General features: G+C 40.5%; 1 protein-coding gene across 1 annotated transcript in view; it reads left to right on the top strand.

Moving 5' to 3' along the window:
* Smp_165000 (putative histone h3 methyltransferase) overlaps window positions 1-24,690 on the top strand; it is a gene marked incomplete at its 3' end in the record, with an annotated part of 39,026 nt that overhangs the window by 10,713 nt on the left and 3,623 nt on the right. Inside the window, exon 10 of the mRNA XM_018798150.1 lies at window positions 15,813-16,481. Within this exon, the coding sequence (XP_018653121.1) occupies window positions 15,813-16,481 (669 nt within the window). The remainder of the gene's footprint in view (window positions 1-15,812; window positions 16,482-24,690) is intronic.

A 24,690-nucleotide genomic window follows, 5' to 3' on the forward strand; every position in this document is an offset into this window, starting at 1 on the left:
ACCATAAGAGTAGACATGGGGAAATTCAAAAAGTTTATCCATAAGTTTGAGCATTGATCAAGTGAACAGATATGATTAATATAAATGAAATGACATTTTTCTTCTGTCCTCTCATTTACAGTCAAAAAGAGTTTATTCACCCGAAGATACTGGTATGCTTCTGTCTAAAACGACTTAATTAGTTTGTCCATTTTTGTTTTTCTTGTTATTTATATGTATTTTTTATCGATTTTCTTACTTTGGGGATTATTTATTTATTTTAACACAGATTTGGTACAAGGGAGTACCAGATATGTATGCGCCACACAATAACAATGAGAATGGGAAGAGAAAAAGAATGTAACGTGCGTATAAGAGAGAAGAAAAAAAAGAACGATAGCGACCATAGATTAGTGTATGGAAGTGTAATAATAGTAATAATAATGGGGAAAGCGGAAAAGTACAACTGGAAAGAATTACTTCAGTTAGGGAAGTTACAACCACTTTTTTATGAAGAAAGTAAGAGGTTACAGCAGGATCGCCACTGGCTTCTATTCTGAGCCATATCTGATAACGTCTCTAGCCACTGTGTTGCACTATCTCTCGGACCCCAGCCAGGGAGTCGTGAAGGACCAACAGAAGCTAACCCTTTGCAGCTTTCTTTCATACCACGGCACCATGTCATACACTGACCTCCTCTCCGCTTTTTCCAACCAGTCCCAGCGTCGGCAAATGATGCACGACGAGGAATTCTCTGGAACGGCATTCGTAAAACATGTCCAAGCCACCGAAGTCGGTGTTTCAAGATGGTGACACCAATTGAATTATCGTCTCCGCGCCCGAACACACGATGCCGAACCTCTGCATTACTAACATGGTGTTGCCACTGGATGTCAGCAATCCTTCGGAGACAACGATGATCGAACACAGAGAGTTGTCTAACATCCTCAACTCGGAGAGGCCAGGTTTCACAAGCATAGAGCAAAACTGCTCTCACCGACGCGTTGTAGATCCGACCTTTTACAGCCAGACTAACATCACGAAGGCGCCAAAGATGGCCCAGATTGGCATAAGCCGCTCTGGCTTTCATTATACGTGCACCAATCTCATCACTCACGCCACCACCAGCACTTATATAGCTACCTAGATACACGAACTTCTCAACTACTTCGATCTCCTCACCATCCAGGGTGAGTACAGGATTAGAATCCTGCCAGTCTTGTAGGAGTACTTTGCACTTGGAGGGTGCAAAGCACATGCCGTACCTGCGGACACTGATTGCCAACTGATTAAGTGCTGATTGCATGCCTTGGGCATTATCGCACAGTAAGACAATATCATCCGCATACTCAAGGTCGAGAAGTCGTTCTCCAGGCAACAGATCCACACCGCCATTACTTACATCCACCAGAGCTGTTTCCAGGATGTCGTCGATGGCAAAGTTGAAGAGGAATGGTGAGATCGGGCAACCCTGCCTAACCCCACTGCTCGAATGGAACAAGGGAGAAAGGTGGTTGTATGCCCTCACTCTGCCTGAGGTGTTCGTATACAGGGCCTTTAAGATGTTAATGAACTTCTCAGGCACACCCTTCTTCAATAGACAATCCCATAGAACAGTCCTGTCCAACGAATCGAAGGCCGCCCTGATATCAAGAAACACTACGATTGTTGGCCTGCGATAAGTATGACGGTGTTCTAACATTTGGCGGAGGGTGAAGATGTGATCAATGCATCCTCGACCAGAACGAAAACCAGCCTGCTCCTCGCGAGTCAATCGTTCTCGGGTTTTAAACAACCTACGAAGAATGATAGAAGCCAATAGTTTGGACGCAATCGGAAGTAGACTTATCCCCCGATAGTTATTGCAGGAACAACGTGAACCCTTTTTAAAGATAGGGACGACTATCGACTCATTCCATGATGTTGGAACACTTTCTTCTTCCCAAACCTTTCCAAACAACACAGTCAATTCCTTAGTCAGAAAGTCGCCACCATCTTTAAAAAGAGCCGGCGGTAAGTCATCTGGGCCAGGTGATTTGTAACGTTTCGAGAGTTGGAGTTCCTTGCGGACTTCCGCCTCGTTTGGTGGAACAGTCGTCACCGGCCATGGGGGGCAGGACAAGCTGGTTGATGTTGCCGGAGCAGCAGGCCAGTTGAACTGCCCTTCGAAAAATTCCGCCCATCGTCCAAGACGTCGAGAGATGTTAGTGATTGGCATCCCATCATCCTCGTAGATTGTTTCACTCACACCAGACTTCTTGCTGCCAGTGGCTCGGATGAGTTGGAAGAGCTTCCGGCAGTTACCAGATGCAGCTGCTGCTTCCATCTCATTAGCACGCTCCGACCACCAGGCTTCCCGGTCCTTACGCAAGCTTTGCCCGATTTCATTACGTAACAGCCTTCGTTTGTGGTCAAACTCACGGTCACCCGGAGTAGACCGACGGGCTTCCATCAGTTGTAAGGAGCCAGAAGAAACCCAGTGCTTGTAAGCGGGACGTTTCGCGAAGCCGCAAACGGCTTTACTCGCCATTTTCATGGCGTCGTGAAGATGCAACCAATGCTCATCTATACTTTTCGGTGGGATGGTAGCTAGCCTAGAGGCTAGCTCCGCTCGATACTTACTTGCAACAGAAGTTGCAACCAGTTTACTAATATCAATCCGTTGGTGGTGGTCAATCCTTCGGCCACTGAAAAGTAAGGTGAGATTGGCGCAGACCAGGGCATGATCAGACTCCAGATAGGTACTCCAAAAGGAGCGGCAGTCTTGTACACAACCACGCCAGCGGCAGCTGATCGCGATGTGATCAATCTGAGTCCAGGCTTGAGATGCAGAAGGAGGACGCCAGGTGGCACACCGGCGATGACTGTGCCGGAAGTTAGTGCTGGCCAGGAACAGGTTGTGGTCTGTGCACAGTTGCAGCAAACGGTCCCCGTTATCTGTCCTGTGACCAACAAGTCCCCATCGGCCACCTAGACGACTCTCTTCTGTGCCTAGACACCCGACCTGTGCATTCAAGTTTCCGGCTAATACTACAATATCTGTCGAACGCGCTTTCTGGAGAAGAACTGTTAACTGATGGTAAAACTCATCCTTGATTGCATCCGGGCTGCAATCTGTCGGGGCATAGGCGGAGATGACGAAAAGACACCGTTTCTCACGCCGGTTTCTTCTCACTTTGATGGAACTTTCTAATCTAACAGCACATAACCGACTGTTAATGGGGATCCAATCGATTAGTGCTGCCTCAGCTCTAGCGCTTAGTGCGACACCAACTCCAGCAAGACGAGACGAAGATGCTACAGGGTCCCCGTATAAACGTACGTGAAACAAGCTTTTCGAATCGACAGATGAAGAGCAAGTTTGTAGTACTTCACTAGAGTCTTGAATACGGGTCTCGGATAGACAACAAACGTCAACATTAAGACTTTCCAAAGACATAGCCAGCCCTATCTGTTGTCCGATCTGCATTAGTGTTCGAATGTTAAAGGAAGCAAGTTTGAACGGCGTACATGGTTTCAAAAAAACTGGTTCAGTATTCGTATTCGGTGGAAGCATTCACTTTCGACCAGACAGTGACTGGAGATCGTTTAGATAGGACAGATTTTCCACCAAGAGCGAGCTGCTGCATAAGTTGAAGAGTAAGGTTACACAAATTGGGGATAAAAGGGGGTGAATTAGCGATATGGTAAGTAATAATAATAATAATAATAATAATAATAATGTAAATTGTCTTGCTTATAATATGAGCAGGAATAGAATCGTCAGTAGAGTTCATCATTTCATTCATTTGTGTGTGGGCTGTGATACTGCCCGGGTGCCCAAACCGAAGCAGGTGGTTTTCTTAGGGGACCACACCCCGAGCCTTTGACCTAAAGGTCTGATCCACAAGGCAGTGGAGCATCGTGAGGAGATGCAGTCCCATGGTAGCCGTTGACCAATGACAGGTTCTTCCGCCATTCGTTCCATCAGGATACTAGAGCCCATGTGCACCATTGGTTTGGAATCAGGGTTTTCCGACTCCCCTAGGTGGACCCTCCGTATTCACCAATCCGGTTATAGCGCCGGACATTCGCTTTTCGTCCTCTCACTTTCGTAAACAACACCCCCGCCACGAGAAGGCAGTGAGTAGGACTTCCCTGGCAGAGGCTATATATTCGCTGGCCATGTGAGAGCATTTCGAGAGGGAGAGTAGACTCTCCCCACTCTCGGCCGTACCAGGGCATTTGGGGGCGAAGTCGTACTGCCGACTGTTCAGAGGTGTGACGGCAGTAAGGTATTTCCTTCAGACAACCAGCATGACAGCGATGCTGCCTTCCATCAAGGAGGGGTGAGGTTAGAAAAGGTCGACCCTAAAAATGTACACCTCGCCTTATCCCACGGATTTCCGTCTCCGGCGGTAAGGTCCTTTGAAGAACGGAGCTAACACATCAAAAATCCCCCACAAAAAGGCCGTGTGTGACCGGCCTCAAGCAGTTGTCCCTTAGGCACTGCGGTCACGCTCCCAGGTCGTTAAGACCAACACTAATCCGACTTCTTTTTCAGGTCCCTCAATAAATACCCTTCCACGGTGTGGGCAGCCGGGAAGTGATATTAGCCCTCATACCCGTAACAGCACACGAGACCAAGTTGGTCACTTTCAAATCCTTCCTACACCTCCTAATAACTCTCTTATCTCCACGACTAACCCTTCCCACGTCCTTTTATCACCTCGCACCGCTAGGGCAAACGATTCAAGTACACGGAACGTTATTCCTGGCCTCCTGAAACCACGCTCTAAACTACATATAGGAACTTTTAATGTCCGAACATTTTGCCAAGTAGGACAACAGGCTTCCTTAGCTAGGACTCTAGAATCTTACACCATCGATGTGTGCTGCGTCTCCGAAACGCGCATACAAGATCCGAGTAGAGTCATTCATTTGACCTCACCTAATCAAAGTAAAGAACCATCTCGATACACGCTTCGTGCATCTGGAAGCCCTGATGCTGCTTCCCGTGGCCTCGCTGGAGTAGGTATAGCATTAAGTCCTAGGGCAGAACTAGCTCTTTTAGACTGGATCCCAGTAGACAGTCGTCTATGCGCTGTCCGACTAAACGGATCAGTAAGGACTCGGAAAGATAGGGAGACTCGTCGTTGCCTCTTCGTCCTTACTGCCTACTTTCCCACTGACTGCAGCTCAGACGATATAAAAGATGAGTTTTACAGGAAACTTTCTGACCTTCTCCGAAAAGCTAGGCGTTCTGATGTAGTAATAGTGGCTGGTGACTTTAATGCTCAATTAGGTAAACTAAGTGAAAGGGAAAGACACCTGGGTGGATCTTATGGTGTCGTGGCTAAAAGAACAGATAATGGCGACCGTCTGTTGCAGCTGTGCTCAGATAACCGCCTATTTCTTGCAAATACTAACTTTAAGCATAAGGAAAAACATCTTTTGACATGGCGACCCCTCAATTCGTCCCAACGTTGGACCCAATTAGATCACATCGCTCTCAGCCACCGATGGAGGGGCTCGATAGAAGACTGTCGCTCATTCCGAAGCACATGTTTAGACTCAGATCATGCTCTAGTGCGAGCACATATCTGTCTGCGTCTTACTGGACGTAGGAAAGACACTGCAGGGAAGCCTCTTAGGGTTCTACTTAATGATAAGCAAACTAAGAATATATTTCAGGAACAACTGGAAAAACAGTTAGACAGACATGTAAGTTGTGCCCACCCCGAGGCAGCGTGGAATGACATCCGAAAAGCTGTGGAAACAGCAGTGATATCCGCTAGTAAGGTAAGCCATAAGATTTGGGGGAGAAACAGTGGATCTCAGCAGCAACTACCGCGCTGATAGATGCTCGAAAACTCATCCCATCTGGCTCTGAACATAACGAAGAGCGGAGTCAGCTTAAGCGAAGGCTAATAAGAAGCCTACGCAATGATCGTGAACAGTGATGGGTAGCGAAAGCAAGAGAGATGAAAAAGGCAGCGGCAATAGGTAACAGCGGACAGCTATTCAGACTCATTAAAGAAACCGGTATTAGGAACCCAACTATTAGCGAAACTATCTCAGACAAAGATGGGCATATCATTCATTCTCAATCCAGGAGATTGGATCGATGGGCAGAACACTTTAGGGATCAGTTCAACTTTCTTCCAACCATCGCCAATACTAGTTAGCATTGAGTGTCGTGGTAATCGATGTTCAGGCATGCTAAAAACGTGGCCTAACCATTTCAGTCGATGAAGATTCATGACCTCATCAACTGATTTACCATCATTCCCTAATACCCTGTGTCTAACTTCACTATTACTTACCCGGTGATCCCAGTAGATGCGAGCAATGTTTCTAAGACATCTGTAACCAAATACTCGTAACTTCTGAGTATCTTCTACTCTTGAAGGCCACGCCTCGCAACCGTAAAATAGAACAGAACGAACTACCGCACAGTATACTCGTCCCTTAATTGATAGACAAATATCTCGCCTTCTCCATAGGTGGCGTAAGTTGGTAAAAGACAAACGAGCTTTTTGAATCCGTGCTGAGATTTCGTCAGACACCAACCCATTAGGGCTGATCAGACTTCCAAGATAAGTGAAGCTGTCAACGCGTTCGACTACTTCACTCCCTATCCTTAGTTCAGGTGTTGACGCAGGCCAGTCCTAGAGTAACAATTTGCATTTAGATGGGGAGAAACGCATCCCAAACATCCTGGCATTATTACTTAATTCTAACAGAGGACTGCATTTTGTCAGCATCTTCACCAAACAGGACTATGTCATCTGCGTATTCAAAGTCGACTAGGGGACCTCCTGGTACGAGATCGATTCCTGAAAATTCAGTCGATGAGAGTGTTATTTCCAGCAATAGGTCTATAATGAAGTTAAAAAAAATGGGAATAGTGGACAGCCTTGTCGGGCACCTCTTGAGGTTGTAAAATCATATGACAGTTCGCCATAAGCTCTGACTCGACGGGTAGTGTTCGAGTAAAGAGCCTTCACAAGGTTTATGTATTTCTGAGTTACACCTTTCAATGACAGACACTGCCACAGGGCCTCTCGGTCTACAGAGTCGAATACTGCTTTCAAGTCAAAAAAAAACTATCATTGTTGGACGCCGATAAGTATGTCTGTGCTCTTAAACCCGACAAACAGTGAATATGTGGTCGATGCGGCCACGACCAGGTCTGAAGCCAGCCTGATTTTCTCGTGTTTGCAGTTCACAAGTCTTAGTTAGGCGCCCGATAATTATTGAGGCAAGTATTTTAGATGTTATGTTAGTCAGACTAATCCCTCTATGGTTATCACAGGATGATTTTGCCCCCTTATATTTATTTTATTTATTTATTTAAACATAAATATTGGTACAAGGAAGCACCAAATACATATGCGCCGCACAAATCAAATGAGATTTGTGTGAGGGCTGGGATACTGCATAAGTGCCCAAACTAAAGCAGGTGGTTTTCTTATGGGGCCACACCCCGAGCCTTTGACCTAAAGGTCTGATCCACAAGGCAGTAGAGCATCGTGAGGAGATGCAGTCCCATGGTAGCCGGTGACCAACGATTGATTCATACGTAATTTTCCCTCAGGATACTAGAGCCCATGTACACCATTGGTTTGGAATGAGGGTATTCCAACTCCCCTAAGTGGACTCGCCGTGTCCACCAACTCGGTTAAAGCGCCGGACATTTGCTTTTCGTCCTCTCAATTTGGTAAGCAACAATAATGCCAAGAGAAGGCAGTGAGTAGGACTTCCCTGTCAGAGGCTATATACGCGTGACCGTGTGAGAACATTTCGAGAGAGAGAGCGGACTCTCCCCACTCTCGGCCGTATCAGGGCATCTGGGGGCCTCCTTATGCTTAAAATTAATGCTTGCTAAAAATAAACGGTTGTCTAAGCATAGTTGCAACAGACAATCACCACTATCGGTTCGTTGAGCCAGAATACTAAGATACCCACCTAAATATCTTTCTGTTTGATTTAAGCTGCCTAATTGGGCATTAAAGTCATCCGCTACGAGTACTATGTCTGAGCGCTTAGCTTTTTCGAGAAGTTCAGACAGGCTTTCTGTAAAAGTCATTTTTCAGTTCATCATGGCTGCAGTCAGTGGGATCGTAGGCAGAAACGACGAAAAGGCAACGACGTGTGTCCCTATCCTTCCGAGTTCTTATGGAGCCATTTAGCTGGACAGCACACAGGCGACTGTTAACGGGTTTCCATTCTAGTAGTGCTTGTTCTGCCCTTGTACTAAGTGCTATGCTTACACCTGCAAGTCCACGAGAACTAGTCATGGGTTCGCCAGATACACGGAGGGTGTATTTCGTTGACCGATTTGACTTAGGGTACGTACGTTGAAGGCTCCAATGTGTAGTTCGGAGCGAGGTTTTAATAGACCTGGGACAGTTTTTCGCGCACTAGAATCGTTGGACATGGTGAGACTTGAGGAGGAAACCGAAAGAGGAAGTTTAATGTTGAAAGTCGAGGTAGAAGGAATAGTAGGAAGTGAAGGAGATCGATTATGAATACAGTGGTCTTAAGTGCTGTTAGTGGTATGAGGGTAGTTATCACTTCCCGGTTGCCCACACCGTGGGAGGGTTCTTCTAGAGGTACCTGAAAAGGAAATTGGGTTAGAAGTGGTCTTCATGACCTGAGAGCGTGATTGCAGTGCCAAAGGGACAACTGCTTGACGTTGGTCACACACAACCTTTTTGTGGGTAGTTTTTGTGTTAGCTCCGTACTTGTTGGGACCTTACCACCGGAGATTGATATCCGTGGAATAAGGCGAGGTGTGCATTTTTAGGATCGACCTTTTCCAACCTCACCCCTCTTTGTGGGAAGGCAGCATCGCTGTTATGCTGGTTGTCTGAAGGAAACACCTTACTGCCGTCACACCTCTGAACAGTCGGCAGTACGACTTTGCCCTCGGACCTTGGGTTTGCTGCCTTTGGTCTTACCGATCTTGAGGAACGATTGTTCCATCCAGTATAGCTCAAGTGGTTCACCACGACAGGCAAGCCCGACCACCATGTCAAGGTAGCAGCAACGGTTATTTTCGTTTTTGTAAATCTGAACTTCCTTTCTTTTGGACAGAAAAAAATATTGTTCAATCCCTCATTCTTCCATGACCCTAACCTCCCTTTCTATCTTCCATAGTCTCGTTTTTTTTAATTATTTTATCATTTCTACTCCTTTCCGATGATTTTCGCAACTGCTGATTAGTGATTATGTTTTTAATAATTGTGAAGTGGACAATAATTTCACCTCACCACTTTTTACTAGCCAATTATTACATAATTTCCTTTCTATATGATTTCCGATGCTTGACAACATACTGCTTAAAGTTCTTTAATTAATTGGCACCTTTCTATCTTACTATGGAACGCTATTGTAGCAAGTGAAATTGACTATAAATACGACTATACAGCTTAAGTTAATGAAATCGTCCTTAAAAAATTTTCTTTACTGAATTGTTTCCCTTATTCCATGACACAATGGGTCTTTTTCCTTACTTAAAAACATGCAAGGATCCCGTGACAGTAGAGGGACTTAACGGGTTTATAAGGTTTTCTATTAAGCTTGCTGTTACATATATAAACAGGGCACTCAGGACACAAGACAACAATTGGCAACGGGGTAAAAAACGAACCAAAGTCAGCCTATGATTGGTCGAAAATCAGATAATTATTTTGTACAATCAGCATTCACAATTGACGTTTGTGTCCTTGAACGACATTGGTCATTAGTTATACAGCATCTTTCATTGTCGTGCTGATTTACACAGAAGCAGAAAATAACTCTCACTTCCGATCAATTACAGTTGCTATTCCAGCGATAGGAGCAGCGTTTCAAAAAGAATCAGTTGGGACTTATTGACAAATTACACACAAGGCTGCTAAATCACCCATGCTTTGGGGATGTGACGGAAGTTAACGAATTAATTTCTAAATTGCGTACAGAGTTGGAAAGTGATTGCAGAATGAATGAATGTGCCGGTGAAAGCCTGCATGAATCCGTAATAAACAGTAATTTAAGCGACACAGTAGTAGTCATACATGATCACCCTAGTAATCCAGCACTGTCCGTTTCAGAGACATGCCCCGAAACAGAACGTGCAGACAGTGAGTTTTCCAGTTCACATAAAGACGATGTCTTGCTAAATGCTCATGAAATTGCTGCAGTACCCGCCCACATAAAAACAGAAAACAAATCAAGTAGCACAATGAATACAGTTGCACCGAGTGAAGCTCATCATTCTGCAATAGAAATTTCTGACAAATCTAGTTGTCGAGATTCTCATGTTTTACCAGGAAATATGTCAGATGTATCAAATGATAATCAAGAACCTAGTGCAGTTTTAATGGACGCTGATTATCATAGTGATTTAATATCTACTAGTGATGTTTCCAATAATTTTGATGACAATATTACAGAAGAATCAAACTGTGACCTCATATCAAATGTCGTCGATCCTCACGATCTAGTCAGTTCTAACGAATTCTCTGTTAAATGCGAAAAATGTTTTAAATAATGTCACATTAACGGTAACTTGGATATATGAGGATCCGACGCTATGTCGTGGGGAGGATAAATTCGGGAAAATTTAAAATCCGGATATCAGCTCCGGATCTTTAAAAAAAAGAGGTGTTATATTCCGAAGAGAATTATGAATGGTAACTTGAGAACTATTTATAGACCAATATGATACATATATTTTTGTGTAGTTGCTAACTAACTTAACTATTCACATTCATGTTCCTCTCATTATAAGCTTTATTTTGACCCGTAGACTATACTATAAGATTCACTGCTCTTGAGTTATACTCAGTCTATCAATTACTATCTCCCTTATTCACAGCCATATTTGGCTGAATCTTGTACAAATGTTATTTTCTATTTTATGGTACTATGTGGTCAGTTTGATTGGTATATAAACTCAGTATGTTTGAAATATAGTGATTCATGTCGCAGAGGCTGTTTTGAACTTAACTGGCTGGGCTAGGCAGAAAACAGGACTGACAGGTTTCGTGTGACACTGGGCCGATCAATAAATCGCTGCTCTCTAATAGGCGGGTACAAGATATAACTATTGACAGGCGAACACAAGTTATAACACCTGCTGTAGCGAATGCTAGTATCGCATTTTTAAAAAACTTTAGACAAGGGAGAATATACAAGACCATACTGAAAATCATTTCGTCGAAGCCATATCCAACCGAACCATCGTTCTCTTAAACATCTTACATTAAATAATTGTTATATCGATTGTGTGTGAGTGCGTGTACTTGCCCAGTTGTTATATACGATTGAGTGCGTATGTGCGTACGTGCCCTGTTTGATATATATGAACGTACCATAAAATAGAAAATAACATTTGTACAGGGTTTAGCCAAATGTGACTGTGAATAGGGGTAACAGTAATTAATGGTTTAGGGATAACTCAAGAATGGTAAATCGTATAATAATAGTTTATAGGTCAAAATAAAGCTTATGATAAGAGGGACACGAATATGAATAGTTTAGTTGCTTATCAATTATACAATAGGAAATATATCATATTGGGTCCATAAATAGTTTGCAAAGTTACCATTCATAAATCTGCACGGGATATAACAATAATGTTGATGAAGTCAAGATTACCAGAAATCGAACAAGATATATTTCATTGATAACATATCTGTCATATGAACTAACAGTAGATGAATGTAAAAAATTTAAAGAACACACATACAGTATTAAAGAAACGCTCAGAGGATATGAATGCGAAGTTGATGAGACGTCTAAAACCAACGGAAGTGCACGTTTCCTTTCCAGAAGTACCTGGGAAATACATCTTTAACTACTCTAATACCACTTTATTCACAACGCAATTACTTACACTCACTAGATCCGAAGTTCCGGGATGCTTCTGCAAATGTCAATGAGCTTAGCACAAAAATTCAGTTTGAAAGCCTGATCCATCAGACAAAAGAACTTATCCCTGTACCCAACAAAGAACTTGAACAACTTAAAACCCATTGCAAATTGTTGTAATCAATATACCAATACAAGGTCAACAGGTAAGCGACTACTTTCTAAACAACATGAATCCCAACTGCTGGATCTTTTGATAAAAGAGGATATGGTGTTAAGTCGTCCGGATAAAAGTTCTGGCATTGTTATAATGGATGGTAATGACTATATTTCAAAAGTATTCTGTATTCTTTCTGATATCAACAATAAAGAAGAAGTTCAAAATGATGCTGCAGATCAAGGTGAGCAGAAATCGACTAAAATTGTTAAGGAAACGAAGAAACGAATCAATTATCAGTGGGGACTGTTATATCCTAGCGAAGACTTAAGTACGGGTAACTCCCAAAACCTATTATTGGACTATTATTCTATGTATATTCCTATTGTACAACTATTCAGTAACTAGATTATCTATATTCATCTTATTACAAGCTTCATTTTGACCTATTGACTATTATTATATGATTTACTGTTCCTAAGCTATACTCAGTTTATTGATTATTGTCTCCCACGCTCCCAGCCACATTTGGCTTGATTTTGTACAAATATTATTTTCTATTTTATGGTGTGATGTGGTCTGCCTGTCTGGTATATAAACAAAGTATGCTTGAAATAAACGATTAGCATAACAGAAACTGCTATTGGTGTTCTGGACTCAAGTGGAAGGGCTAGGCGGATTAAGGACCAATAAGGACGCGAGATTGGACGTCCTTGATCGTCACCGTGTTAAGGTCGGAGAAGTCGTATTTCTATTGGTGCATAACTCACGCGAGTTACGTCCTTGTTTAATTTGTAAGGTCATAATAAATTAGCGACGACCTTGATCAAGTCATAACAGGGACCTCTATGAAAAACCTGGACCAACTGGATCCATCATTCCACGTTTGTATGGCCTGATTAAAGTACATAAGAAAGATACCCCTCTATGTCCTATACTGAATATGAATAACTAGCCATACCATGCTACCGCCAAATGGCTATCAGAAATTCTACAGAAATCAACTCAATAGATACTTCACTGCTGACTCGTTTGATTTTGTTGATTCAATATCGAGTGTTAACATAACCGGAAAGAGGATGACGTCACTTTTTACAAATGCACCTCTGACAGAAACAATCTACCTACTATGTGATCATATTGAAAATAACAAACTCGATGTTGGTGTTCCAATACACTGTTTGAAGGAGCTTCAATACAGTCTCGGCGTCCAATCTAAATTTAACAATGAGTTTTATAGAAAAACTGACTGTTTAGCAATGGAGTCGTCACTCTACCCACTTCCAGCTGATCGTTAATCTCGGAAACGCTGCTTCGACCAATAATTGACAGACTTTATCTGTACAGGAGATACTTGGACGACACTTTCATTATTTGTGACAAAAATATCAATGTCAACGACATCCTGGACGTGTTCAATAACTGTCACCAGTCAATTATGTTCACTATGGAATTAGAGTCAGATTCAAGCTTCCACTTGTTGAATGTTTTGGTAAAAAGGTGACCTAACGGTTCCCTACAGAGATCGATATATGGAATGGTCAATACACGGATTTTCAAAGCTGGGTCCCATTGAAGCAGAAGAGAAACATCCGTTTTCTCTGTTCGAGGGCTAGACTCGTCTGTACCGAGGATACAGTCGATAACGGACTTGAAAAACTACTGCAGACACTGATCAACAATGGCTATCCACCTAGATTCATTAAAAAAATCTGAAGCCAAAACAGCGACATGAAAGAATATCCATAACACCAAAAATGGCTGTCTTCATGAACATTCGATTTAAAGGAGACATTGCAGAAGTTCCGAAAAACAGACTTTCAAGATTTCTGAGGAGAACGTTCTATTCGGTTGAACTTCGCATTATCATTTCTAGTCGGCCTATGATTCGAATTTGTGTGATAGATAAGCGTCCGCTTTGGGCCAAATCAATGTGCATCTATCACTTTACTTGTTCATATGAAGCAGGTTATATTGACCGCACAAAGCGAGCTCTTTCGAAACGCATCTCCGAACATTACTTTGCTTGGCTGTCCAAATGATTACAGAAGTCAGTCAAAAGCTCAGTATTAAAGCATCTAGTCAGTTCCAGCTACTCTGCTTCACCAAAAGTCTATTTCAGAATCATACAATAACTCTTCGTCTCAAGTTTGTCTTTTGGAGTAGATAAGAATAAAAGAACACGGGAAACTGTGGTATTCGAATACTCGACCCGGAGCTATAAACTGTTCAATACACGTCAGTAATAGCTGGTTTATATTGTTGTACGTGATGTTAGATAACCGGAGTTTCTGAATGAAAGTATGATACGGATATTGTATATCTTGCTTATTGTTACTAATAATGCGTTATTTGTGTAGAGTTTTGATTGTAGTTATTTACGATGTCGAATTGATATTGGTTATATATGCTCGTGTCTAGGTATATGCATGTTTGTTCACATAAGGGTGTGATACAGGGGGAGATAACTAACTCGTAGATCGGTACAGATGGGTTTTATGTAAATATCTGTATAAACCCCCACTAATTGACACTTTCTTTTATACCTACTGTATTCTGTAAGTATAATCATCAGCAAGGTGTGTGAAATATTTAAATCTGTCTTCTCAAGTGTTCATTATCAAAAGAAGTCTTTAGGAAGAAAACCATTATTATTACCATATTATTTTGTCTTAACTCCTAAGTTTTACAATGAAAATCTCGACAAACTAATTAAGTTTGACAGTATTTTATTACGGTATGCGTACATTTGATTGCATGAATTTTCTTGTAAAACACGATTTTGTCGTAGATAATATATAATCCGTGAATCTATATAACTTCATATATTTATATCATCGTACGGAGTCATTCACTATCTGTTTTAGCTATATCAATGGATCCAGACTTCTTAGCTGGGATCCGCGAAATAATTGTAATTTGTGGCTCATGACTAGCTGACTGAAACATATATAGTGTTATTAGTTATGAGATTGTAGGTTTGCACCACTTAGAAGTGTGGGCTGGAAGATGGCTAGGGACGACCAAATCGAAACATGGAACCACTCTATGAAGTCACTTACGATTGAACTTAGCCATATTAATTGGTACAAACTACCTTGTTAGGGCCCGTGTGATTATCGTAACCAATGGTTATAGACTTTGGATGACATGGCTCAAAATCTTTTGCGATGACTCAAGTGTATTTATTCATTTTCTCCCTCAAATTTGTGAGACTCTAAATCCTTGGTGACTTATTTTGTTTTTATTTCATCAATTTATATTTTCTTTTCGAGTCGCATCTTTGATGCCTATTCTTTCCTATTACCACTGATACTGTTACTACCTCTACTCTTCTGTGATTTCGCCTGACAGTTTCGTTGCTCTGTGTTAATGTAGTATAGAGTCTTGAACCGATGTACTTACGTACCATCTTATACTTTGCGACTGACTGACTTAGAAGTTCATGATGTTTTAGTCATTCAATTTTCACTTTTTTTTCAATGTTTCTTCTAACTGTGTTGGTTCATGATAGGATATATATCTCTTTCGATCAAAGTATCTGAGGAAGTTTAACGAACAGCTCAATAAAGAATGAACATTTAGTCATGGTCAAACTCAATTACTGCATGGGTTTCGGGTTAATCAAAATATAAGCGAAATATATAATAATTTTAAGAAAACAACTGCAGATCTCACACTAACGCACATCTGTGGTTAATTCCGTCTAACAATGAACTATTTGTTGATAGGCTTTGCAGGTTTAAACATTATATTGGTTTGTATCTTGTAACTAGTTTGATTTTTGACTTAATGTCCACTAAAATTGTGAATTTTTCTTTCTTCTTTCTCACAGATCAACATGAGGATTCTTATCATATACGTATTAAATTCAAAATATCTAATTCATCAAATAGTCAAAACCATCCAGTTAGTGTTAAAATCAAACCTCCATATAATTGTGATAACATGTCCAACAGATTAAATAGTCTTGAAAACTCCAATGATAGATGCGATACAAATGTCATGAATGAAGATCATCCTAATAACGTAGCTAATCGTCGTATAGTTCGTAAATGTCGACAAAGGTTAAGTGATGATTCGTCATCATTAAATGATACAAATTTTGAAAATTCAAACAATCAAACAGCAGTCTTGCGAAAACGAATGCAAAAACACTTTATGAATTCGGGAAACCGTAATAAATCCCCGTCAGTTCATTCTAATTCTTGCAAAACGAATAACAACAATAATAAATTAAAGCATACACGTAGATATTCACGTGACAAAGTAAGTCACAATATGAATGTTTTACACGATTACACTGTAACACATGTGCAATCCCAACTAACACCAACTCAGTTTGGATTGAACGACAAAAGATTTCCTACATACACATGTCATTACCAACCTGTGGACATGTATACAGAAAGCAATACAACCCAACTGAGTGACTCAAACTTGTCTGATCCTCATACAGGATATAATAAATCACCGATACCGTTCGCACTTACACAGTATTTGGGTAAGCAGATATTCTCCCCAATTTAACCGTTGAAATCTCTTTTTCTATTAATAAGTAGTCTAGATTTTGCATCACATAATTTTGTAGGTTTGTTAATACAACTTATCTATGAAGGTCATAGGTAAACTGATTTTCCAATATTAAATTTTTTGGCCACCAACCTAAGTACAGGGGAAAGTAACTGAAGTTACGATAAAAAAGTTTATGTCCTCGTTAAACACATGGTGAAATTATTTACTAAGTATGGATTGAAAAATGGGTAAACTATTACTTAAACCTTTCTTTCTTGAAGGCTTGTTGGTCTCCACAATTCTCATATAGTAACTTGAAATCTCTTTATTATCTAACAACAGTTAGCCATTACGAACGTACAACCTGAGAAAAATGTGCATTGCCCCAAGTTACCATGTTAGCACGACGAGATGGAAGTTAGATGAATACAAAAAGAGATCAAAATAATGTAGGAAGAATTATAATAAGAGTGGCCGAACATTAGGAATATAGAACAAAAAAGAAAAGCGGAGAGGTTGTGTGTGATGGAATACTGGAGTTTAAGATCAAGAGGACGATTAGGAGTGAATAATTCTGCTTCGTTGTGAACAATTTTGAACCATTGACGGGCTTATTGCGTGGACATCAACCATATAGTCTGTACTTACAAAAACGGCTCAAGCCAAAATTAATTGACTTCATGGATTGATGAAACCTCTTGATTTGGCTATACCTAATTTTCTTCCAACCTACTCCTACACCAGTAAACATCCCTCATCAAGCAAGGCGGTTGCTAGACATACGTCACAGGTACCCTGACCTCCTCAGTCGATGAATATTCACAACTTCATCAATTATTTGCCTAGTACCTATAACTAACTTCACCATCATTCCATAAAATATGAACTACGTTTAAAGGTTAGCTATGATCAAAAACCTATAGCCTACACAGTTGCCGTTATCCGTATGTTGAGCTGGGATGCCATAGGACCCAGCTAAGTATTTTTCAGTCTGACTTAATTTACCACCTTGGATGTTAAAATCACTTGTTAAGATTACCACTCCTGAGCTCCTGTTTTTTCTGAAAGAGATTATGAAGTTTCCTGTAAAACTCATTTCCATCGGAGCCGCAGTTAGTAGGGTTATAGGTAGAAGTGATGAAGTGGCAACAAAGTATATCTCTCTCACCGACTTCTTACTATTCCAATGAAACAGACTGAATATAAGCGGCCATGAATAGGAATGTAATCAAAAAGTGTCTGTTTAACTTTCAAAATTAGTGCCACATATATACCAGCAAGATCACGAGAATTTACTGTCGCGTCCCCAAATAAACAAGAAATAAATCGCGTTGGCTTTCTGTACTGGCCGGGTGAGGTCAAGTTTATGACCATGCTAGGACCCTGAATATGTTTCATAAACACTGTATAGATCGGGAACACGAGACTCTAGTGCCTTAGCTAGTGACACCTTTCGTCCGATTTAACATGGGGTTCGGACGTTGAAAGCCCCGACATATATTTTGAAGTATGATTTCAAGAGATCCGAGATGGCATCCTGTAAAATTCAATTGTTAGCACTAGTGGAACTTATGAGAGAAGTCAAGGACAGAAGATGAAGGTAGATGGTGGAAATAGTAGAATTCTTGAGTAATGAAGATAGGGTTCGATTATGAAAGAAGCAATCTTGTGTGCTGTTAAAAGCATGAGGGCGGCCATGTATCTAATTCATTTTATTAACCTTTAGTTAGTTTGCCGGTTTTGGATTAATCTCTGTTTCCTATCTACTGCTTTCTCACTACCCTGAGCTTCTCTGTTTATCTATCTATCTATCTATCTATCTATCTATATATATATATATATATATATATATATATATATATATATATATATACCAAGGAAGTCCGAACACCGCAGAAAACCAGTTATCAAGTGCAAGCAGACTCGAAGAAAACGTTTTGTTTTTGAAAGGGGATGGTGTTGGGGAGATCCAAAAAACTCGAAAAATACCAAGCTCTAAAAACGCTGAAAAACATCTCATCCAATCAGCATTCACTAGAAATTTTGCTTGAAACATCTAGAAAGTGAAGTCACATGTCGAGTCTCTGATTGGATGATTACCTATTCTGCTACTATATTTAGTAACGTTCCAGAATTTTCCGAGAACCCAAGTCCATGTAAAATACTATAAAAACCCTAGATTTTCTATGTATGAACGAACCCTTGCAGTAAAGCGTTTCTTTGATGTTTCTCACCTTTTCTTTCGTGTTCAAGTCTCTGTGTAGATTTAGGCTGGAGGTTACTAGAGGAGCATAGAAACCGAATCTAGCGTTCAATTAGGAGACTTATCAACATAGAAATATATTATCAGAAGGGGTTTTTGTGGAGATTTAGTATTTTCAAAGTTGAAAGCGTGAGTCAATTGAAGCAATTGTGGGACTCCTCATCAGTGCGCATCCACGACCTCGTCCCACAATAGGACGAAACGGCTGTCCAGTGCTTCCAGGTTTTCCCAGGTGGTCTAGCTTCAATTGACTCACGCTTTCAACTATGAAAATAGAAATATATATTTATATCAGGACATTCAGTTCTTCTCTTTTGAACTGAAATAGTTTTGTCCTTCTGTGACCAGCTTCGTTAATTCTTTATTGAGCCATCTAAAAAACGTTTAATGACAATCTTACTTGACAGAGATTGTCTACTTCCGATGTCTAGGCTTTGTTACTAAAAATCTTCACTCATGGTGCTTGTTATCTTATGAGTGCGTCGTAGTGATATGGTTGCTTATGATTTATGACGACCCTACCATAACAGTTTACGTTGTTTTTTGAGGTAGCACTTCTCATTTCTTCGTCCCGACGTTGGACCCAACTAGATCACATCGCTCTCAGCCACCGATGCAGGGACTCGATAGAAGACTGTCGCTCATTCCGAAGCACATGTTTAGATTCAGATCATGCTCTAGTGCGAGCACGTATCTGTCTGCGTCTTACTGGACGTAAGAAAGACACTGCAACGAAGCCTCTTAGGGTTCTACTTAATGATAGGCAAGCTAAGAATATATTTCAGGACCAACTAGAAATACAGTTAGACAGACATGTAAGTTGTGCCCACCCCGAGGCAGCGTGGAATGACATCCGAAAAGCTGTGGAAACAGCAGTGATATATGCTAGTACGGTAAACCATAAGATTTGGGGGAGAAACAGTGGATCTCAGCAGCAACTACCGCGCTGATAGATGCTCGAAAACTTATCCCATCTGGCTCTGAACATAACGAAGAGCGGAGTCAGCTTAAGCGAAGGCTAATAAGAAGCCTACGTGATGATCGCAAACAGTGGCGAGTAGCGAAAGCAAGAGAGATGGAAACGGCAGCTGCAATGGGTAACAGCAGACAACTGTTCAGACTTGTTAAAGAAACCGGTATTAGGAACCCAACTATTAGCGAAACTATCTCAGACAAAGATGGACATATCATTCATTCTCAATCCAGGAGATTGAATCGATGGGCAGAACACTTTAGGGATCAGTTCAACTGGCCTTCAACCACACTTCAGTTACCCACGATCCCCAGTCGTCCTGAATGGCAAATTGAGGTAAGTCCTCCAACTCTCTACGAGGTTGAAAAAGCTGTGGGAAATCTGAAGCGTGGGAGAGCAGCACACTTTGACAAGTTTACCCCTGAGATTTCTAAGGATGGCGGTCCAGTGTATAAGAAAGGACGAAAGTCTTCTTGTGACAATCACAGAGGGATCAGTTTGACCATTATAATATCTAAAATATTAGCTTCAACATTCATTCGACGCTTAACCAAAGCTCGTGAAGAGCAGACTAGAGAAAACCAGGCTGGTTTTCGACCTGGACGTGGTTGTATAGACCAGATATTCCTAGAACACCGACACTCATCCAGACGTCCCACAATAATAGTATTTCTCGACCTTAAGGCGGCATTTGACTCCGTTGATCGTGAGGTTCTATAGCAGTGTTTGTCACTGAAAGGAGTACCAAAGAAGTACATTAACCTCATAAAGGCTCTCTACTCGAACACAACTGGTCAAGTTAGAGCCTATGGCGAACTGTCATCAGAATTGGTTACCTCAAGTGGTGTTCGTCAGGGCTGTCTACTATCTCCATTCTTGTTTAACTTTGTCGTTGACATGCTTTCAGAGATAACACTTTCACCATCTAAATCTCCAGGAGTTGAAATTTTACCGGGAGACTCACTTGCTGACTTAGAATACGCCGATGACATAGTTCTATTTAGCAAAGACGCTGACAAAATGCAGAGTCTTCTGACCACTATAAGCAACAATGCAGGCATGTTTGGGATGCGATTCTCTCCCTCGAAGTGCAAAATGTTACTTCAGGATTGGGTTGCATCGACACCTGAACTAATGATAGGGAGTGAAGTAGTTGAGCGTGTTGACAGCTTCACTTATCTTGGGAGTCTCATCAGCCCTTGTGGTCTGGTGTGTGACGAAATCTCAGTACGGATACAGAAGGCTCGACTAGCTTTCATCAACTTGCGTCATTTATGGCGTAGGCGAGATATCCGTCTAGCAACAAAAGGACGGGTTTACTGTACAGCAGTTCGTTCCGTCCTACTTTAAGACAGTGAAACATGGCAGATAAGAGTAGAGGATATTCGTAGGCTGCTAGTATTCGATCATAGGTGTCTTGGAAGGATTGCTCGTATATCTTGGGACGACCGGGTAAGAAATGCAGATGTTGGTAAACGGGTAGTAGATAAGGATGAGAAATCAATCGACAAAAGAGTAAACCTTCATCAGTTAAGGTGGCTATGACATGTGATCCGCGAGGATATATCAACCGATCGTTAGAGATATTAAATGACATGTCTCAAAATCGTTTACAATGGCGTAGGTGCTTTGTGATTTGTGTGGCGAATATGCATTCAGTGCGCTGTTTTACCAGTATTTGTGTGTTCAAATAAATAATAAATAAATAAATGTAAATGTATAGTATAGTCTGAGCATATGAACATTAGTAACTCACATGCTAATGAACAGAATCGTTGACACTTGAACCACTTCTTTATAGTTGGCTCCAGAAAAAATAAAGAGAAATTAGGGAAGTGCTTAGATTATTACTTATAAACCATTAATTTATAACCTTTTATTTAAAGCCTGAAAATATTTTTTTGGAACGGAGCCCGACGCTTATAGTATATATGCTAAAACTTCGCGACCTGTTTCAACTTTGTATCGAATTCCATCCATTACTTCACTTCCTGACTTTAATTTTAACCTTAGCCTTGTATTGATGACCAAGTTCTGTCTTCCTACACTATGAATTAGGCAAAATAATATTAATAGAATCAGTCCTGTTCTATACGTTTGGAGCACTTGTATAATATTAACACTTTTTGTTAACTACCTCGTTTGTTTTCTCCTGTTAAATGTGGTTATCGAGCTAGCTGCAGTAATAAATAATTTACAAGCATCGGTCCCCAAACTATCGATTCATGTTTTTCCATCATGTTTTTGTAAATAATGTTAGTTGATAAGATTACTGAGGTGGTGAGTCATTTGTGTCCATATATTCATACTTACTTAGCTTACGTGAAAGCTTAATTTTCGTTGCTTTTTTCAATAAGTGTGACCTTACTGCCATTTTTCTAAAATTCTTTTCATCAATTGTTTATTTAGAACAAATTATATTACTTGATAATAGTTGTTAATAAAATTTCCCAAAGATAAAATTTCTACCTTTGAAAAAAAGAACGGTGAAATGTACCTAGACTTTTGTCCTTTGTGGAATACATGGAATGACTAAACTAGCACACTAGTCGGCCATCGGGTACAATAAATGATAGCAAAGTTAGGTAAAAGTTACTGGTAGATAAGTTTCCTTTCCACTAATCAAGACATGGTACCAGTTCATGAAGACATGGATTGTTGGACTGAACTATGTGCAGACTACCTGGTTGGTGTCCGTGTGATTATCGTATCACGTGGTTAGAGGATTTGAATGATATGGCTCAAAATCGTTTGCAATAATGAAGGTGCATTCCCTTTTTATCTTTCCTCAGCTCTTCTGTTTTAAAATTATCTTATCCTTTTTATTCCACAAATTAATCCTTAAATCATTCTGTCTACGTTTCATATTACCACTAATACTGTTACCAATTCGACCACTTTGGGTTTGTTTCGATAATTGATAATAAAATGATGTGGTGACTTGCAGTGATTGACATGTGTACGCATACGTTGCGTGTGATTGGCTGACTGACTATATTATTGAATTGCAAATTTCTTACGATGATGAGACCGGGAATATCAATAATACTAGACTTTTGTTCAGGTCACTACCAATCTGAACAGTCTAACCGACAGTAATGCAATGCAAGCGTTGAAATTGAAATGAGGTGAAGTCAAATGCACAGAAGAACAGGCCGATAAACAAATAACCACACTTATGAGATGTATATGGACATAAGACATTGGGCAGAGTTTTCTGAGAAACTGTTAAATTGGTCTGTTGCTTAAGTAACCTCGGTCAAACTATCGTGTTCATTTTGACAGCAATAATGGATTTACAAGGAACTTCAATTTATGAAATGCCTCACGTTATCATTCCCGGACGACCTAACCCTAAATATTTATGGATAGCGACAAGTTTCTGGTTAAGGAACTGACTGGGTGTTTAAAGAAATATGGGAAACGAAGAATGTTTTGACATCTTAAAAAAATGAATAGATCATTGTCCTTACATCTAAAAACTGTTCCTTTTTGCCACAACTATCGAGGAATAAGCCTACCGTTAACTCTTAACTATTGCCTTCCGTCATACTTCCTAGATTGTTCAGTACCCTTGTGTTATATCTGAAGCGTTTCGAATTCACTAGTTAGCGAACGGAACGAAGACTTGTGACCAGAGAGCGATAAGCTAGCTATTCTGACGCGTCCCAGACCCAGCTAACTAGAGTAAGAAGTCCAAGTTGGAAGCGGGGAAAATATATTCCGTAGCAGCCAGAAGCACAGCGATCAAAAGGGGAAAAATCAAACGTATATATACAGCAATAAATTGTCATTGGGCAGCATTACAAAATAGCACACTCAAAGATACAATGGACCAATAGCGTTTAAGATATTTTGCAAGTGGGAAATTCGACCCGAAGGTGTAAAGAGCGCTTTTAGCGCGAAAATAAAGAAATTCAAATTTTCAAAATAAAATTACAAAATTAAGCCATTTACCGAGTAAGTTCTGGGGATTTGACATTCCCAACACCTTGAAAAACAACCTCGCTATGAGCAGGCTATTTATCGTTCTGGTCGTTCATGTGTCGATCATATCTTCACCCTCCTCCAAATGTTGGAGCACCATCACACTTACTTCAGCTGAACAATCGTTCTGTTTCTTAATATCAGGACTGTCGTCGATTTGCTGGAGGAAACTGTGTTCTGGGATTGTCTATTGAAGGAAAATGTCCATGAAAAGTTTAGTAATGTATTAAAGGGTCTGTACACAAACAACTCAGGCATACAACCACCTTTCTCGATTGACCTTAGAGGTGATAGAATTTAGTGGTTCAAAACGTTATCAGTCATTGGTGTGAACAGAAGCCCGTGATGACTTCTCCGTAATTTTCTTTTATGTTCGTCGTAAAAATGAAGTGACCTTTCTCAAAAAAGTTATTTAGGGCTGTATTTAATTGGGTTGTATCTTTTATTTCTTCACATTGTTGTGTATCTATTTATGTGGCGCACACGTTTTTCGGTACCTAGTTGTACCAGATTTCTATGTTTATTAAATAGAATAAATCGATCAGTGTTTAAATATCTTGTTTTTGGGGATTATCCAATACTTGGATAGCTAAATGGTAATGTTTACTGAATATTACAAGTTCAAATCTCACGAGTGCATCGATTTCTTCATGATTTGCACTTTCACTGTTGATGAGTTGCAATAATCAAGATACTTAGGTGTGCGGGTTATTATCTATTCTGTATATGCACTTATGTCAAATCTATTTATAAGCCATTACAGTGATTGTAAATTCAACTATTATATATGTGTTTTATACCAAAGCGAACAGTTCCCAGTGTCAGTTGTATGTCGTGGTGTTTTGAATGTGGAGCGTTGGCTTATCCGTTAAAGTACTTAGCTTTTTATCAGTTGGTCAAAAATTCTGTCCTCATTCTATGTACTTCTATTGGTCAATCTGTGTATTATCACCAGCCCTCAAGTAAACACAGCTG

Source organism: Schistosoma mansoni, chromosome 6 (assembly GCF_000237925.1).
Source record: "Schistosoma mansoni strain Puerto Rico chromosome 6, complete genome".
Lineage (NCBI taxonomy): Eukaryota > Metazoa > Platyhelminthes > Trematoda > Strigeidida > Schistosomatidae > Schistosoma > Schistosoma mansoni.